At 47.7% G+C, this 17,789-nt stretch overlaps 6 protein-coding genes across 6 annotated transcripts; 1 reads left to right on the forward strand and 5 right to left on the reverse strand.

Annotated features, from left to right (window-relative positions):
- Positions 1 to 112: 112 nt before the first annotated feature.
- BDV38DRAFT_76951 (uncharacterized protein) lies at positions 113 to 906 on the reverse strand. The gene has a single exon (XM_032063899.1). The coding sequence runs from the start codon at positions 780 to 782 to the stop codon at positions 267 to 269; it is 516 nt and encodes a 171-aa protein (XP_031914088.1). The 5' UTR covers positions 783 to 906; the 3' UTR covers positions 113 to 266.
- Positions 907 to 1,031: 125 nt separating this feature from the next.
- On the reverse strand, positions 1,032 to 2,598 carry BDV38DRAFT_270796 (casein kinase I; the record flags this gene model as incomplete). The annotated part of the gene is made up of 5 exons (XM_032057209.1): positions 1,032 to 1,615; positions 1,685 to 2,090; positions 2,141 to 2,289; positions 2,345 to 2,414; positions 2,470 to 2,598. The coding sequence occupies 5 exons, from the start codon at positions 2,596 to 2,598 to the stop codon at positions 1,032 to 1,034; spliced, it is 1,338 nt and encodes a 445-aa protein (XP_031914089.1).
- Positions 2,599 to 5,949: 3,351 nt separating this feature from the next.
- On the reverse strand, positions 5,950 to 8,220 carry rtt106 (putative negative regulator of DNA transposition (Rtt106)). The gene is made up of 4 exons (XM_032054425.1): positions 7,959 to 8,220; positions 7,545 to 7,886; positions 7,129 to 7,485; positions 5,950 to 7,064 (listed from the first exon to the last, which is right to left on the reverse strand). The coding sequence occupies exons 1-4, from the start codon at positions 8,062 to 8,064 to the stop codon at positions 6,502 to 6,504; spliced, it is 1,368 nt and encodes a 455-aa protein (XP_031914090.1). The 5' UTR covers positions 8,065 to 8,220; the 3' UTR covers positions 5,950 to 6,501.
- A 59-nt stretch (positions 8,221 to 8,279) lies between these two features.
- Positions 8,280 to 10,236, reverse strand: BDV38DRAFT_77014 (mitochondrial 54S ribosomal protein uL24m). The gene is made up of 2 exons (XM_032063900.1): positions 9,203 to 10,236; positions 8,280 to 9,131 (listed from the first exon to the last, which is right to left on the reverse strand). Exons 1-2 carry the CDS (start codon positions 9,617 to 9,619, stop codon positions 8,496 to 8,498), a joined length of 1,053 nt encoding a protein of 350 aa, XP_031914091.1. The 5' UTR covers positions 9,620 to 10,236; the 3' UTR covers positions 8,280 to 8,495.
- Positions 10,237 to 13,193: 2,957 nt separating this feature from the next.
- On the forward strand, positions 13,194 to 14,087 carry rho1 (Rho family GTPase RHO1; the record flags this gene model as incomplete). Its single annotated transcript, XM_032059766.1, has 5 exons — positions 13,194 to 13,261; positions 13,337 to 13,364; positions 13,450 to 13,647; positions 13,747 to 13,881; positions 13,935 to 14,087. The coding sequence occupies 5 exons, from the start codon at positions 13,194 to 13,196 to the stop codon at positions 14,085 to 14,087; spliced, it is 582 nt and encodes a 193-aa protein (XP_031914092.1).
- Positions 14,088 to 14,988: 901 nt separating this feature from the next.
- Positions 14,989 to 17,516, reverse strand: BDV38DRAFT_292439 (uncharacterized protein; the record flags this gene model as incomplete). Its single annotated transcript, XM_032062008.1, has 3 exons — positions 14,989 to 16,178; positions 16,234 to 16,265; positions 16,475 to 17,516. The coding sequence occupies 3 exons, from the start codon at positions 17,514 to 17,516 to the stop codon at positions 15,459 to 15,461; spliced, it is 1,794 nt and encodes a 597-aa protein (XP_031914093.1). The 3' UTR covers positions 14,989 to 15,458.
- Positions 17,517 to 17,789: the final 273 nt, after the last annotated feature.

Here is a 17,789-nt window from a genome sequence, read left to right on the forward strand (position 1 = left end):
ATCCACTCCTTGTTTTGGCTTTTGGCTGACAATGGCAAAGGTATAAACAAGTACAAATCCAACCAATGAGGCTACATCTGAATGATCCCCTGCAGATAGACACAAGACGTACGCAGACAAGAAACAAAGGCAAAAGAAAAAGAAAGAGAACAAAAAAAAAAAAAGGAAATCAAACAGCCGCAGGCTGCTTCCACATAAACTCCTTGACTGATGGACCCATTTGTCCTGCGACGTATCCCATGGGGCATATTCAAACATTTATAATCTTAAATGCTTTGTAAATAGGTCACTGCTGGTTGAAACGCGAGGACTCTTCCATCAGATGCCAAACGCCCTTCCGCCATGTCATTAATATTACCATCGAAGAACCAGCCACAATGAACTGAGAGCATAGAGGCGGCCAGAGGTGAAAGGGGTCGAGATGGTCGGAAAAAGGATGAGGGTAGGGCAACGATATGTAATCTGACACACAAGAATCTAGTATTAAATGGCTCACGCCAGAATGCGAGAGGGAAAAAGAAAAGGAAATCGCACAAAGCAGAATAATCGCAAATTCGCCGTTCCGAGCCGTAGCACCATGAAAAGAGTGTCAAAGATGACGAGTGTGATGAGACGTAGAGGTGTGAAATGAGGGTCGCTCCAGTCGGTGACCGGTCCGCTTCGAGCTGTATTAATTTTGCAGCGTCGAGATGAAACCGGGCGGGCGAGCAGTTTGCTCGATCCGAAACCCATTCCATCGTTGACAGAAGAATAAGGAAAACAATATACCCGCCCCTGTCCATCTTGTGCTCATCTGCCAGCAGTGTCTGCAAAAGCCTTCCAAGTTTGGTCCAAGGAGATGGGGAGCGTCTGGTTTATAACAGAGTATAATTGCATGCTGTCTTTCAACCCTCCCAAGAGTGCGAAGACAAGAAAGAACGAAAGAAAGTTGAAAGCCAACATGATGTAAAAGTTACATTCCTGTGCTCAACCGGGTATCAACCTGGAAAGCTGCATAAGCGAAAAGGCATGACACCTGAGCATCAGCATGGTCACCTACCGCAGCATAATGCCTTCATCACTTTCTGAACAAAAGTGGGCTGCGGCTCACTGTTCCCTTGAGTGCCTGGGCCTTGCTGGCTATTCTTCGTCGGGTTGGCTGGGCTTCCCATACGACCCGGAATGTTTGCGTTTGAGTTCTGGAACTGTGCCTGAGTGGACACCGTCGGTGTGGTGTCCATCCCCCCGCTCTGGCGCTTCGGTGGCATCCCGCCTTGGACGTTTTGCCGCTCGCGCGTCTTCCCTGCTCCCGGCTTCGCCGGGGAAGGGGGCGGGGGCTGCGCGGCGTTTAAACGGTCTGCTGTCACACCGGGCCTCTGGCTGCTGCGTAGCTGCTGAGCATGAAGCTCACGGGCAGACGAATTGGGAAGTGCATTGTTGTGGAGATGCTGCTGGGACGAGTACGACTTGTACTCCCATCCTCTTCCGTTGTTGAGCTTCATCCAGTCATACTCGCCATCTTCGACCTCTCCTGCATTCTTCAGGGCTTGCGTGAGCAAGTCTCTTAAGTAATCGTAATCAGGTGTTTCTTCGAACCCAAGGTTGCGGACATAAGTTAGGTACTTCGTAAACTCTTCTAGGTTTCAACGGTCAGCATGACTGTGCTCAAGTAGGAAAGGGGGGTGGGGGGATGAGTGAATAGTACCAGGAAATCCTTCGCACAGGTCCTTGATCGCAGTAGTTTGTTTCTTCTCGCCAATCTTCTCGTACTTCTGCTTGTTTGTCGCGGCTTTCAGTCCCTGCCATGGGAGACCTCCTCTCAAGAAGTACATGAAAACGTGACCCAAAGCTTCCAGGTCATCTCTCCGGGACTGCTCCCGGCCCAGGTGGGTGTTGATACTCATGTAGCGGGCTGTACCAGACAGCGACTTTCGCTCACGATAAGGGATATGCTGCTTGGTCTTTGGATCACGATATTGCTTGGCCATACCAAAGTCGACGACATGGATAACGTTGGCGGCCTTGGAATTAGGGCGGCCGATGAGGAAGTTGTCGGGCTTGATGTCACGGTAGATCAGATTTTTCTCGTGGATCGTTTGGACGCGAGAGAGCTAAAGATAACTGTTAGACATTAGGTATACAAGAGCGTTAGTACACGCACCATCTGCTTAGCCACCATCACAACTGTCTTTGTCGAAAAGCGACGATTACAGTGATCGAAAAGATCCTCCAGACTTGGACCGAGCAGGTCGATAACCAAGATGTTATGTAACCCCTCCTGACCGAAGTAATAGACATTGGGAATGCCCGCTGCGTTCAATCAGAACAATGTCTTCTACTATGAGTATGCTCGTTCAGAACTTACGACATCCGACCAGAATCTTGTATGTCCGATACTCATCGCGGAGCTGCGGTGCATCGCTTTTCCGTGGTTCCTGGGTTTGTCAGTATGTCGGATCTCTTGCTCCTCCATCGGGACGATGCACGCACGAATTTAATGGCCACTTGCTGATTATTCAAAAGGTTCGTGCCCTCAAAGATTACACCGAACGATCCTTCACCAATTTTCTTTCCCACCCTGTAGTGGACACCCACAACGTTGGACGACGACGATGCCATGGTTGCAATGGGTATTGGGTGACGGTAAGCGGAAGGCTGATTTCACCAAGGGACAGTCGGGTCAGGAGACTCGATCCGCAGGCTCGGCACGTGAAAGACTAGTCTGCGAATAGATCGAAACAGTCAGCAAGGTAACAAGGGTAAACGTCAATTAACACCGATCGACCGGAATGGGATGATTATTTGCATTGGAAGCAAAAGAAAGGGGGAAAGGCTCACAGAAAGCCTGTTTGCGATCTAGACCATTCATTCACGAGTCTAATGTATGCTAGAACCGGCACAACAAGACGGGGGCGACGGGCGGAGGCAAATCGATGGCTGTCTGAACAAGTTGCACCGATAGTATCAGGCAAAAAGATAATTGTATATCCTTTAGAAACGTTTGATGGGGAAAGGCCACGGATGTGAAGTACAGGCAATTATCTCCGGCAGGCCGACAGTCGGAGCTGCAGGTTGACAGTTTAAGGTGCGCTGTGGAAAAGGGAGGATCGTAAAAAGAAAAGAAAAAAAAAGTGGGTTCAGTCGAGGAAAGGGAAAAAAAGGAAAGAAGAAAAAGGAAAATAATTAAAAAGTGAAAATTACTCCCTGATACTCACCAACTGCGTCGCAGTACGATGAACCGCACTGAGCAGTGGTTTGAAAGGATTGGGAGAATGGAGAAGGGAAGGGGAAGGAAGAGGGTGAGGTTCGAAAGAGTAATGGAGGACGAGGGAATGGGGAGAGTGATGGGGAACTATGAGTGGATAGAAAGGACTTTAGGTGAATAGGGAACACACCAGTGGTATGGACACCTGAGCCTACGGGGAGAGAGAGGGAAAAATTAGGAACAAAAAAAGAAAAAAAAATGAGGCGGAAAGAGGAGGAAAGTCAAGAGGGAGGGAAGGTGATGGTTGGACAACGAGCGGGCGACTTGTCACTGGTCCGTCGAACTTCGTTCCGTACCTGAAGGCTGAGGTACCATTCAACCTCCATTAGTACATTACCCGGCTGCCTGCCTTGGGGGTTAGCGCGTATGGGTAAGTTCAGTGTCGGTATTGACTAGCGGAAAGATAATCTCTGAAGATCCTCGAGGGGAGAACCGTGGTATTTTTCAGAGATCTCTCGGTCATTGTATAGATACCGTACATCTACTAAAGACAGTGAATACAAATTCTAACAGGGCCTACGGAGTGTACACCAGAAAAAACGTCATCAACATCAGAAGAACTTCGAAATCAAGACATTCGTCAGGAGGAACAAGGAAAACAGGGAATTCCGTATGGAACCTCGACTCGCCCTAGTACAGGGACTGGAGTCACTGGTCTGTCTTAGTGGCTCCCTTAGCGCTCGGGCTGTTGGGCGACGAACGGTTGAAGCCCGGACACTAACTTCCTAGGGAGATAGTAAGTGGATTTCGGGGGTCGTTCTGGCCAGACTGGCAGCTAAGATTCCAAACGGGGGAGGGATTAGCTTGAATACGTGGGAATGGATGGATATATACGATCCAGGAACAATCGTTCCAGTCATTGTTCGTCGCGTGCTTCCCCGTCCACAGATACCCAAGGATCAAGACGTCCATTCAACCTGGGGTGGGAAAGTTACATGAATCTGGGGAACCTAGGTCAATAGAAAATTTCAATTGAGAGACATTCATTGTGTAAGGAGACCCATGTGGATATGCGCAGGTTCCAACTGTTACTATGGTTACTCAATTTCTTTTTCAATTCCGTAAATACCCTGTCGACCTAGGTACGGTGTACCTTTACTACTCACTGATCCTCGGCCATGTGCAGGGTAAAATTCTTGTATGATTACCGTGATTTTAATACATACCTTACCTTACCTCGAACCTTCAGAGTCCAATTGGGAGGGGGGGTGGCCATTGATTGGCTTTTCATTTCCCATCGTCGTTCGGCCCCCTACCCAAAGGTAGTACTACTTAACTCCGTACTTCGTACTGTACTGTACCAGGGAGGTCAACCCCTTCCCCATGGATAAATATCCATACCGACAAAAGATAAGCGAACAATCCAGGTGCATACATCCAACGGGAGTGGATTGTCCCTCGCTTTAACCTCGAAGTCTATAGCTGCAGGACAACATACATGTGTTAATTTTTAAAGCCAGGTACGGAGATCAAAATGCTGGCTGTCAACCAGCTCCTACTCAAAGCAGTCATCGGCAGACGCGGACTAAACGACGACTAGTTCGTTGCTTTGCTGGCGGTGCCCCTGACCAATCTATACCCTGCGGCATTTTAGAGATCAGTTTCTTCTACCGTTTCCATCGTCTATAGTACTACTCCGTACATATTCCCAGGAATACTCAATAGTGGCTTTGTTCGCTTCTTTTTATTGAGCACATAGTAACTCGGTCGAACACGCCATTCAGGGGAATACATCAACTTTGAGCACGCGCCCTTTCGCCGGGTAGCTTAGATTTCCGAATTTGGGAAAATGGGACCAAAGCCACTCCTTAATCTGAAGGTGCCACTTTTTTTTTTTTTTTGGGAGAGAGAGGGGGAGGAAAAGATTGGAAAAAATTGAAAAGAAAAGAGAAAAGCACAACAAGCAAAGATGTCGACCTCGGCGTATCGTTGAATTCTTGGAAGAAAAAGGTTCATATCTAGTCTTCATCTACAAGTTCTACAAAGTACTACTGGTAAACCGTATAAGACATATACATAGTATCGTCCCGTTTCAAAGGGGACTTAGATAGGTACTCCTAGTAGTAGCCAGATCAAAATCACGCCACTAGGAACCACGGTCAGGCTGATTTTGGATTCACCTTCCCCCCTTAAAACCTGACCTATTTATCAACCCCGATTGCTGGTCCGTGGTTACAACAGCCACACTGATCGTTGGGAAGCATCGGTATTGCGAAGTGTCCTGTTAGTGGACAATCCTCTGCAAGCGCTTTACTTCTACATCAAAGTGATCATAGGCGATCTCTCTTAACGTTCAAATATGTGCCGACTGAGTCCCTACTAGAGATACTCCACCATGGAACATCCGCCAATGATTCTGCTTTTGTGGCTCCGCGGGTTGATAGTTCCATCCCACTAGACCATAGGAGCCCATCCTGATCGATGGGAGTTTGAGAAATACATATTACATGGCTTCTCTGTTGGTTAACTATCGGGTTGGTATTAACAACTGTATTGGTTGGCGGCGGAGCCGATTGTTACTCCGTTTGTAGATCATGATACGTCCTACAAATATATATTCATGTAGAGACCGCTCCCAAGCCACAAGGAGAGCTATGCTTTATCCACAAAACCACGATATAAAGCATTTTAACAGAGCTATAATTTACGTCTTACCGGCGAAGGATGCATATCCTAGTCACTAGAAGGCGCGGGGTCTTGGGAGGCACTGTCAGTGCGTAGCGAACGGTGCTGTTGATTCTCTTATCTGCAGGCATATATCAACCAAGTTCTCCGTATAAACCCTGGTGATATGCATTGCTAGCAACAAGCGGCATACGTAGTTGAACAGTCACCCAAAACATTGAAAAACTCCACCCGACACGTAGGTGACCCACCTAACAGTCTTCGCATGTAAATTCTTGTAGGGCAGTGGTGCACTTCCCGGCGGTTGAAATCCACACTATGCGGCCGTGAAACGGTTCTACGTGGAATGGGGTGATTGGGCTGAGGCTTCACATCTGATCATGATGGATGTGCATGGTTTCCTGCAGGGGCGCTGCTGAAGTTCTGGTCTATCTGTAGAGTGTCACATCGATACATGCCGGATGACGAGTGAGAGATGAAAGTATCAGCCGAAGGTGGTCAAGATGAAACATCAACAACCTACGCCCGACTGGTCTTACTTGCAGAGGATCAATGCACCGAGATGAATATGACATCGCAACCATGAAACATCCGGTATTTCGTACAGTACTTCAGGTATGACAAGTATTCCGTCACTGCTGGTCAGCAGGAGCATCCTCTGCCTCGCTTCCAAGCTCATTTGCGAGAACGTCTCGCCCTTCCTCCTCCTCATCCTCCTCATCACCGTCCTCATCAGAGTCTTCCTCGCTGCTGGAGCCACTACCATCATTACTGTCATCGCTGCCGGGATCATAGTCTTCTTCATCCTCGTCTTCCTCGTCATCTAGCTCGCGTTGCGCCTTTTGCAACTCGCTTTCTTCCTCAACAGGACCCTCTGCATCCATAGCACCTTCCTCCCCAGTCTTCGCTCCATTAATATTATATCTCTTCGCACGTCGGGCCTCTGCAAGACTAGCATCCTGTAGACCGTGCTTCTTGATGTAAGTATCGATACCGGCAAAGTCCGCCTGATCGATCATAGAAAACTCCAGTTCTTGCGTTTCATCACTCGAAGTAGGCCGAGCCACAATGTTAAGGTTGAAGGTTCGCTGGAGCACAGAAGTGTATGAGATCGAGTCGATGTTCTCGAAAGCAAAAAAGACTAGGGGCTTCTTGAATCCAAACAGTATGCCCGTGGATAAGAAGAAGAGATAGCCTATAGTAGACAATGAGTTAGCTGAAGACAAACCAATATCGGAATCCGCTGATGGTAACCGTACCTTCCTTACTGCCACGGAAGGCCTTGACATGATACGCTTTTTCTCCCTTCCGATGCGCCTCAGGCATGGCACTGACAAATTCCCTCTCATCTGGACGCACCACCTTTGTCTGTAATAGGTTCTCATTCAGCATTTGCCTAACAACATTCTCAGCTGTTTCGCCATCGTTATTTCCCATCTGTCGTCCATTGCCCGAGAATGCCGCCTTGGGAGGACCGTCGTTGACCGTCCACACCATCGCCTCGGGCGCAGTTTCGCCCTCCGGTGGCGAATTTATGCCATCGCCATATTGAGGGATAATACAGAAGTTGAACTGCTTCTGATTCTTTTCCGGAACAGGAAGGCAGAGGACATGTTCTGTATCGACCAACAACATAGTTAGCGCCGAAGTCATAGGGACTGGTCACCAAACTTACGTATTTTGTCCACGTGGATGCCAAACTCCACTACCTTCGATGTCTGATTCCTTGCGCGAAGAAAACCGCGCCCGGCCGTAATTTCGAGTGTAAGCTTTTTCCGTTGCGGAACAGCGAAGGAAACATCCTGCATATAGAATTGTAAGGGCGCATCGGCTTTCACATCGCCTGATGACTGTGCCTGTCCTGCAGTATCTCCATTCTGTAGCTTTCGCTTCTTCGCTGCAGGGCCGTCTGTAGGCGCCTCTACAGGCTGAACGGGGGCGCTCGCATTCCTGACCAGCAGGCTGGAGGTATATTTGGCAAGGTCCTCGAAGAGAGGTATATATTGCGGGGTAGTCCCTGTAAAGCCGTGACGGACACGAGTCAATTCTCTTTCGCTCCTGGACCCGTGTCAGGTGTTGGGTTACGCACCGATCGCATCGTAGACTCGCTTCTTCAAAGAAGGTTCGGCGGCGAAAGCATCTTCAATGGCTGGAATCTTTTTGGTAGCCGATGAATTTATTGCGGCGAATGCCATATTTGGGAAAAGAGCAGCCCCAGATTAACAAAGCCGAACAGGATGTCTTGAGGAATGGGGCTGCGTGAAGGTTGAAGAGAGAAATGGGGGATGGAAACTTCGGGCGCGGAGAGATGATGGAAAAGAGAGATTGCGAACCACTCCCCTGGCGGCTGTCGACCAAAGATAGTCCAAACGCAATCAGGGGGCTTTATAGTGATCAGTCATTAGTCCTATTGGCTCTTCAGAGATATCCCGATCTAACCATGTTGCTTCCTTCCCCCGTAGATTTACCCACAGGTCTGGAATGTAGAGCGAAAACCTAACCCGGTATTCTTATACAATCATATTCTATGCTACAGTGGTACATTTGTATACATCCAACATTCAAACAAGTAAGAGGGAGAACAGAAATTATTCCTCTGGCACACATCCCATCACATCTAAGCTGATTACGCTTTGTTCGCCATTTTCTCTTTCAAGAAATTCTCAATGAATCCGGCCGTTTGGTCGTCCATGAGTATATTGCCATTGGCATCCCTTCTCGCATTCAGGCGTTCCTCTTTCTTGGCCCGTATCAAAGCCATCAGTTCACCCTTCGGTGTCAACAAAGACCTGCTTTGAAGGTACTCCTTTCTGTAATCTTCCATCTTCTTTGCCTCGACCCATTCCGGATCGTGCCGTGTACGATATTTCGAGAACTTATTCCGGAGCTCGTCCAGAACACTGGGAGGGAAGGGTGCATAGTGCAGCGATGGTGTCCAAGTCGGCGTTTCAACTTCCATGCGTAGCGTATCCCATTCTTCGTCGTTCAAAACTGGAGGTTCACGGCGAGGCCATGGGATTTCGATGTTTTCGCCGGAAATGTATCTGGTATGCCTGGGGGTTTCCGTGCCATGTTCCCGTTCAAGGATTGGCTCTCCGCCGTGAACGTGTTCAACCAAGACGTCTCGTGTTTGTCCAGTAGCTGGATCGTCAAGGGCAACGACGAGGCGGACATCATCGATGGGAATCGGCAAGGCCATCGCATTGACAGTGCCCTTATTTCCGTATTGTGAGTTGATCCAACTGGGAAGATGCACATCATTCTGCGGAATGTCAAGAGTCAGTCAGGAGCGAAGATACCATGAGGATAGGGCGTGTAACCGCAGAAGCATACCATGTTGAGATCCCTCACGTTAACCGTCTCATTACTTGTATCAACACGGACGACCTCATTGATCTTGCCCTTATCCCGGCCCTTCATGATACACACTCGATCTCCCACGGCGATGTTGATATATTTCCTCCTTAGGTGCTTGGGAATAGGTGGTGGGTTCATTGCCTGAGGGCTCAGGGCACCGAATGATTGGCCCTCAAAGCCGGCATCACGCTGAGGTGCTAGAGGTCCGCGGAGCCAGTCCTCTCGTCGTCGTTGTCTCTCAGCGCGGATGTTATCGAGCTCGATGCGGTTCAAAGCGAACCGCTGTCTCAGGTGGTCTTTAAATTCTTCACGCTCAGCATCTTTAGCAGCTCGAACTGCCTTCCGCTGGGCCTGATTCCTAGCCAAAGCCGTCCTCCGGATGACCTTCTGCATATTGAATGGTGCGGTACCAGCAATGGCTGAGCGACGTTCCCGCGGAATCTCCAGGGACCGGATGATGCCCCGGGAGGGAAAATTGCGGCCGTCACGATCACGTGATTACAGAGTCACTCAAGATCAAGGAGCCAATGGGAAGATCCGATAGGGGAATGCCTCAGTAGATGAGGTATATGCCTACTCTGATAGATGGTAATAGCACTGTACTTCGTACACAAGGCATTTACCTGGCCTTTATCGGAATGTGATGAGCCACAAGAGTGTATGGAAAACGTATAATATGGAGTTTGATTGATAAATCGTAATCACTCGTTGCGATATATCCGTCTGCATTTTGTATTTCTTAACTAAGTTGCTGACTTAATGCGTTACCCCATAACTAGAAACAACACGGTCGTACCGTATGAATACCTCTCGAGAAAGACATAGCAAGTCAAAAAGATATCAGAGGATGCGTTACCGCCAGTGACGCTGCATACGAGGGAGAAAGAAACGGTACACTTCCTACAATTTCGATGCATGAAAACTTGCCTCCAGGGTAGCTTAGAGTACTGAATATCGACAATAAGGTAACGACCCCTTTCCGAGGTCTAGCCTCCCCCTACATTTGTGTCCTGGACAGGTCAGTTGAGCAACGCCAAGTGGCTTCTGGGTCCTAGAAGTGAATGCTATGTTTGTAAGGACAAGAGTTACTTGGGCGCAGGAATTTTAGGGCCTGGATCTGGGAAATCCAGCGGCACTTCGGATATGTTGAGCTATGAAGAATGGTCTAGCCTCACTGCCGGAGAGTATATCCACTCCAGCGCCACAAACTATCCCTTAGGTCCGGACCACACCCAGGCAGGCATAAATGTATCACAGATTGCTTTATGGCTTTGTTGTATGTCAACGAGGCCTTCTTGTTGTCTTTCCTTTTTGGGTTGGAAGCTTTCGATAGGGACTTGTATCGAATTCCAGGGGAGTCTCGTCAGCTAGGCTTTTCTGCAGATTCCACCTTCAGCTGAAAGTATGCATATGCACTCTTTACCGTGTGTGCAAGGCTGACTGGTCCTGGTCATTTAGGAGTCGTAAGACGAGTCAAACCTTTTCTTTTCTTTTTTTTCGGGTTGCCCAGGGCAATGTTCTTTTATGATCAAGAGACAAATAATTTACATCATCCCCAGGAGCTTTCCCATCTAGCCTTGCAAAATCCGTGACAATTATGATGTCACGGGTGAAAGAGCAAATGCTTGATGCAGTTAGACAGTATATACAGAGGCGTGATCACCATTGATTGCGTCAGTCACATTGTCAGGATTCTTGTCGAGTGCTGCATAGGCTGTATGCGGCAATGTACTATGGAATCATCATTGATCCAAAGAGTAACAATGCCGGCAAGGACGGCCCAATGAATCCCCACAGTCAGTTAGAAAGGTGGACCAACCAGCATGGTTGCATATCGGACTGAGTCACAACTGTTTCCCAGATAAAAGGTAGTGAGAAAGATATCCGCACTTGCTGCAAGGCGTTCACTGCACTGGGTTTAACCGTGGCTGAGGCCTTTCTACAAGCCGGTAATAAGCGCGGACCTGGGTGGTGGCTGGTATGACCGCTTGTGAGAATATATGACATCGTTCTGTGGAAGCCTTCGCACTTGCAAGCAAAATTGCCAGAAGAGGAGGAGAGGTTACCCCGGAGTAGTTTCATATAATGAACACGTGAGGTGTATAAAGTTTGTATTGAATTGCTGGGACTAGTACGGAGTAAGTATATAGTATCCGGGTTACGGTAGTTTTAAGGGGTGGGCGCAGCTAGGAGTGCACCGCCACGTATTGTACACCCCCCAAAGACCCATACAATTATGATGTGATTCATATGTACATAGTATGCACATGTACGCCGTATGGAGTCCTACTTTGGTCCGGTCTACTGCTAGTACGGAGTAAGCAAGACAAGCTCTGTAAGGTCCTCTACCGCAGGACCCGGGGTGTTTAAGTTGAATGATGCCATTGAACAATAGGTTTGCCTTGATAAGAGCATGATTGCTTATCATCGATGGAGTGAGAAGTTGCAATTATGACGATCTGGTCATGTTTCTTTCCCTTTGGCCCATCATTCGTGAGCACGGTTTATGATTATTTAGGGAAGTATGTACTTAGTACCATGGTGTTATCGATTATTGCTACCTATGTATTATGTATTTCGCGTATCCGACTTTTGTCAAGCGAATCATGTCCCTAATAATACCTATAGGAGAACTAATATTAAGAATGGAGCCATAACCGATAAATCCGAGCATACAAGGTGTCCACCGTGTGTCTAGGCTCCAACTATAATTGAAGGATTGACGTGTCCACGCAATTAGTACTCCTAAGCTCGAGTACAGTATGTAGTACAGATATATATGTGTATGTTTTTCGGTGGCTGTATGAATTATTCTGCTTCAATGATCAATGTAACCAATATCGGAACCGATAACATTGGTTCGACCGTCAAAGGGGATTTGGGATCTCCGGTGGATCGGGTCAATTAAGTGGGTGGATGAAAGATTCCCGAGATAGAAAATTGTCATGGGATTGGAAAGCTCGTAACTCAAAATGGATTTGAAATTAAATTACATACCTCTCAGTACTTCCTGCAAAGGCGGTAAGCGGATGGAGTGCTACTTCCATACGGTACTGGAATTACAACCAATTGTATGACCAGCCACGGTGGCTTCAATAAGGATGGAAAGCCGACAGAAAACTAGGCACCCAAGATACCAACATGTGAATAGGGAGGGAAGTAGAATGATTTTGGGATCGTGAGGAAAAAAGTAAATCCCTGTTGCTTTACTTATGTTTTTCTTATTAGAGAAGAGGAAGTACCATTTTTTTCTCCTCTCCATTAGTGTCAGGTAGGAAACAAAGTTCGCAGGTTAAAAAAAGGAATTTAGAAAATTAAAAATAGGGGAGTAAAAAAAAAAAAAAGGAAGCAAGAGAAACAAAAGCACAGCCACATAGCCTTTTTTATCTGTGTAAAATATCGCTTGTTGCTAACCGTTTCAGCGCTTTTTAGTCTGGTTTTTGGTTACTTAGTCAACTTAGGGAGCCTCACCTGAAAGGCCAACCGGGGGAACCAAACGAGAGAAGAAACCAACACCGATAACCTTCGCTCCCATACAGTCCCGTTACCCTTTTACCACTGTCTTCCACCACCCCATCCATCAATTATCCTTCATCTTAAGCTCCCCTGGAGACTATTATCCCGTTATTGTCCTTTGACTGAACCCATATCCTAAATTTCTTTTCTTGTTTCCTTATTTCTCTTTCTCCCGACTCAAACCATTTGTTTTCCTTTTTGACTACTTTTATTCTCTTCCCTCTCCCTATAATTTAATCAGTGCCGTTGCTCCTGCACCGTATGTGATAACCCTTTTCCTCGGGCGCCTGACTTGTCCCTTTCTCAGCCTTCTTACCTCCTCTCCGCCATCCAACTTAACTCCCGCAACAGCTTCCCCTTCTTTCCCTGTTGTTTGCCACTCACCTCACTTGGAATCTATTCCATTTGATAATCCTAGTTTCCATCATTTACTGATCCTTTTCACTTGAAGATGGCCGAAATCCGTCGCAAGCTTGTCATCGTGGGTGATGGTGCCTGTGGTAAGACTTGTCTTTTGATGTAAGTGTACCTCCATCCACACTACGTCTGTGTGTCTAAACAAGAAGAGACTGCTGACTGACATGCTTTGTACAGTGTCTTCTCCAAGGGTACCTTCCCTGAGGTTAGTTATCACCGGATATGCAACCCGATCTGTGGCATCTCCTTATTCGACCCGAACGCGTCAAACTGACCCTTATCTTCTTCAGGTCTATGTCCCCACTGTCTTCGAGAACTATGTTGCCGATGTCGAGGTTGATGGCAAGCGTGTCGAGCTCGCTCTTTGGGATACGGCTGGTCAGGAAGATTATGACCGTCTCCGCCCTCTCTCGTACCCCGACTCTCACGTCATCTTGATCTGCTTCGCGGTTGACTCGCCCGATTCCCTTGACAACGTTCAAGAGAAGGTGAGTTGCTCTTGATTCCGCATCTTGCGAAGCAGAGAAATCCTAAAAAGGGGCTCTCACTGCGACGAAGAATGTGTGCATAACTAACGATGAACTCAGTGGATTTCCGAAGTGCTTCACTTCTGCCAGGGACTCCCTATCATTCTCGTCGGATGCAAGAAGGATCTTCGCAATGACCCCAAGACTATTGAAGAATTAACCAAGACCTCCCAGAAGCCTGTCACCGCCGAACAGGTACGTACCCCATAAACGTAAAAATACTAGAGTACTGCTAACCATGCTCTCAGGGTGAGGAAGTTCGCAAGAAGATTGGAGCCTACAAGTACCTCGAATGCTCTGCACGAACCAACGAAGGTGTCCGTGAGGTCTTCGAGGCCGCCACCCGGGCTGCTCTCTTGACCAAGACTCACAAGAAGAAGAAGGGGTGCACCATCCTGTAAACTAGTTTCGTCTCCTTCACAAAAGGTCTGTGTTTAATGCGGAGATTATATGAACGGATAAGGGTCTCGACTATTTGGTGTTTTCTTTTACTCAGAAAGGGGTCCTCCGTTGGCGTGTTCCGATCTGTGCCTGGATGCGAGTGTGGATAATGTTCAATCACGGGCACATGAGGGTTATGGGATTATCTGGCTATGCTATTGGTCGACTTTCTTGTTTTGCAGACTTCTTCTATTTTATTTCTAGGGAGGCGTTGTCTTCATAACCTTGTGGGTTTTCTTCTCTTTTCCAGCTCTCCGTACGCCTACGAGGCGGTTCGATCACTATGGCAGGATGGCCATTTCGCTGGCAGGAAAACAGGGCCATCAGTACCTGGATAGTGCAGATCGGAAATGAGCTATTGAGGATGGCGTTGTCTCGTGTGTGTCTCCCGTCAGTCAAGGATCTCCGGGAGGTTGATAAAGAAAGTCGAAATTTCTGTGACACGATAGATGATTCCTATCACTTCGGATATCCCCAGCAGAGTTCTTTATTTCTTTGTGTGTTGCTTTCGGTTAAGAGAATGCATGGATTCATTTTGTCTTTGGTTTTTGGCCAGTTCCTTGACGCTATTCCCTTGATCATCAGAGCCTTGATGGGAAACCGAACACCATCACCCCCTCAACTTATTATTTACTAATCAATGCACATCCTATTCCTCTGCGATTTGCATCTGCATGGTTCTTCTGATATCATTGTACCCTGTGTGCTATCTTATCCGCTGATACATATTTCGTGAAATGCATCAAGCACATGCGTTACCCTTAAGGCCTTGGGGTATGGTACGGCGTATGGACTACCTATCAGTAGAAATACCGGAAAATCTTGGTATCGCGTTCCATTACAGGAAGAGGTGTCAACTATTGGTAAGATCGTACTATTGATAGTAACATGTGGGCGGCCCGTTAGCATTAGCACCTTAGACTACGCAGGATTGCATTAGTCCAGCATGCCTAATTATGGAATTGGCAGCTACCTCCTGTCCGATAGGGGAAAAAGGAATTGAATTAGACTGACACAGGAGAATTGAAGTGATATATCTATCCTTAATTTAGTTCCTTAGGCGGGGACTTGATTGACAAGGCTTGATGTCTAGAGAAAACTGGTCCCTCCCTCTTCCATCCATTAATTGTACTAGTACTACTGCTTCGGGGGCAGTAAGACATGTACATAATTCTATACCCTATAAGAATAGGCGGTGCTCCTTTGAAAAAAAAAAAAAATCGTCACAGAGTATTAATTTCAATATTACAACCTCCACGTCATTCGAAAACAAGAGAAACATAAAAATAAATACCGACCGTCACCGACAAAGACTGTATCTTTTCATAGAATCATCGGTTCAGATTGAGTAAACTTTCAATATACCGCCTTGCATCCAGCCCCAACCCCTCAGCCAACCTGGCCGGCCCCATATCCGATAGTCCCGGCGAAGACGCACCGCCCAGATCCCTGAAGAACCGAGTCCCGCTATGGCTGCGAGCGTGCGAAGACGTCGAGGCATGGTCACTTGCCTTCCGGATTAGGAATGCCTCCTGGCGAGGGTCGTCGGGCTGAGAGGTGCTACTATCGTCACTGGTGGGTTTGTACGATGGGTCGGACATTCGCACCCAAACAATCCACCAGCCACGACTTGTTTTGCAGGTTCTTTCTAGCTCGAGCGGTCGGGATCGGGTTTCTATGTAGGTGCTCAGTAAGCGGTGGTGGATGTTGAGGCTTTCGACACGCGACCAGGGTGTTGCGCTGGGATCCCGCGGAGCTTCTACAGGGGAGAAACCGAGGTCAGGGATGTTGGGGATTGAAGAGCGGATTGTTAGATTGGTTGGGTCGTAGACAAGATCGTAAAACGGTAGATTCTCGGATGAGAATCGTTGATTGATATCAAATGCATTTCCAGATACAGAGATTCTGGCTGTGGCATTTGCAGGTGACGTTGACTTGCTGAGTGACCCTTGGAGAGGTTGTAGTTGGTGGTGGATACTGTGATAGAGAGCTGGGTCTCCCAGAGACGAAGCTTGAGGGTCGAACAGAAAAGTATAGATGAAAGGTTTGTGCTGTTTCCTCGTCAGTGAATGCTCAGGAATGTGATGGAAGAGAAGAATGACTTACTATGTAGACTACTGCTCGTTGTTGTATTGTGCCTAGAGGTCAATCGGTTTTAGCATTGAGATCAAAAAGAGTGATGCAGTGTAGTACCGACCTGATGGGTTATCTTCTGATGGGTTTGCCAAGTACATATGTAACGTCCTCTGACTTATTCTATCCTTTGATTTCTTGTTTGTTGGGTCAGTCTCCAAAGACTTACTATCTCCCTTCGCTGTCTCGTTTTTTAAACCAATGAGAAATCTACCACGGCTTTCAGGTTTGGGAGGATCCTCAGGTAGAGAAGGACTTTCTTCCGATCCCCCCTGACCATCTGTAGGTGGACCTGTCTGCTTGTTCGAGTTGGCTGAGTCGTCTTCTCGCTTCAGTGCTTCAACGCGGGGATGTGCGCTCGATGTCCTAGACATGCTCCAGGACGAACCGTATCCGAGCGTGAGGTATTTCACAAATGCACCAGTTGTCACACCCATCCAATCACTGCCTTTCTCACTTCTTGCTGGGGAGCTTTCGCCGCTAGATTGTAGACTTACTCCATCAGACCCTTGTGGAGGCTGCGTTGATTGTGTCGTCCCCATCACCAGTGGGCGTGGTATACCTGGAGAGAAACTGCCATCTGTGTCTCTAGTTTGGGGAATTTCTCTAACTTGTGGTACTGCATTTGGATCTCTTCCAGAGCGACCTCGTTGTTTCCTTCGGTGTTTTCGACGTCGTGGTGATGTTGGGTCTTCACCCACCCCATACGCGTCGATGCCGTATCTGTAGATCCACTCCATCCACTGTGAGATGCGCACCACAGAAGACCTGGAGATAGTTCCTACACCTGAGAATATAACACCGTCTGATGGTCGAGGACATATGTCTAAACCAAGCCAGTGCGTTCCATCGTCATCGCGCATGGTATCTGTTGATTTATTTGCGATTGCAGCATACTCACCAGGCGTAGTCGGATCACCAAATCGAGACACCACTAGATCCAGAAGGCCATCTGTCCGTGCCACAAAGTCTTCAAATACCTCCCTCTCCCCGCTTCCCCACTCTTCCTCGCCGACACCAATGCCCAGCTCGCCGCCAGCAGAAAGCTTTATGCCATTATACACATCCACAGCAGGGTTTCCACTGAGAAGAATATCCCAGTTCCAGGCAAATCGCAACCAGAAGTTCTCTAGGAGGGGGCAGAGTGTGGACCTGCCAACACGTTCGTATAAAGCGTCAAGTGTGATATCATGATGAAGAAGGAAAATGGAATGCGCTCGGCGTAGTTGCTGAATCAGATGATGGGGAGGACACATCTCTCGTGAAGAGTAATGAGAAGAGGAAGCCTCTGAAGCATCGCGCTGCGAAGAAGGTCCACTGGAAGAGTGGGTTGGAAGCCTAGTCAGGTCAATTGACTATAGCAATCTCAGTATCTATCGTCATGGCATGTTCTTCAAGGCCAAGCTTACAGCTAAGACCCACCAATTCTTTTCGAGTTCATGTAGCACAATAAGCGACTTGTCTGTCTCCACGTAGTCGACTGCCTGCCCTTTTGAAAAGTTCCTATACCGATTGTTCAGTATAGTTCT

This window comes from Aspergillus pseudotamarii (genome assembly GCF_009193445.1).
Source record: "Aspergillus pseudotamarii strain CBS 117625 unplaced genomic scaffold BDV38scaffold_23, whole genome shotgun sequence".
In the NCBI taxonomy this organism is placed as follows: domain Eukaryota; kingdom Fungi; phylum Ascomycota; class Eurotiomycetes; order Eurotiales; family Aspergillaceae; genus Aspergillus; species Aspergillus pseudotamarii.

Bases quoted from the DNA above. Each gene is read 5' to 3' on its own strand.
- rtt106 (XM_032054425.1), bottom strand. From the start codon at position 8,064: ATGGCATTCGCCGCAATAAATTCATCGGCTACCAAAAAGATTCCAGCC. The intron at 7,887-7,958 runs GTGCGTAACCCA...ACGGCTTTACAG, and splicing joins GCGAGTCTACGATGCGATCG to GGACTACCCCGCAATATATA. The intron at 7,486-7,544 runs GTAAGTTTGGTG...TGGTCGATACAG, and splicing joins CATCCACGTGGACAAAATAC to AACATGTCCTCTGCCTTCCT.
- BDV38DRAFT_77014 (XM_032063900.1), bottom strand. From the start codon at position 9,619: ATGCAGAAGGTCATCCGGAGGACGGCTTTGGCTAGGAATCAGGCCCAG. The intron at 9,132-9,202 runs GTATGCTTCTGC...GACATTCCGCAG, and splicing joins ACGTGAGGGATCTCAACATG to AATGATGTGCATCTTCCCAG.
- BDV38DRAFT_76951 (XM_032063899.1), bottom strand. From the start codon at position 782: ATGGACAGGGGCGGGTATATTGTTTTCCTTATTCTTCTGTCAACGATG.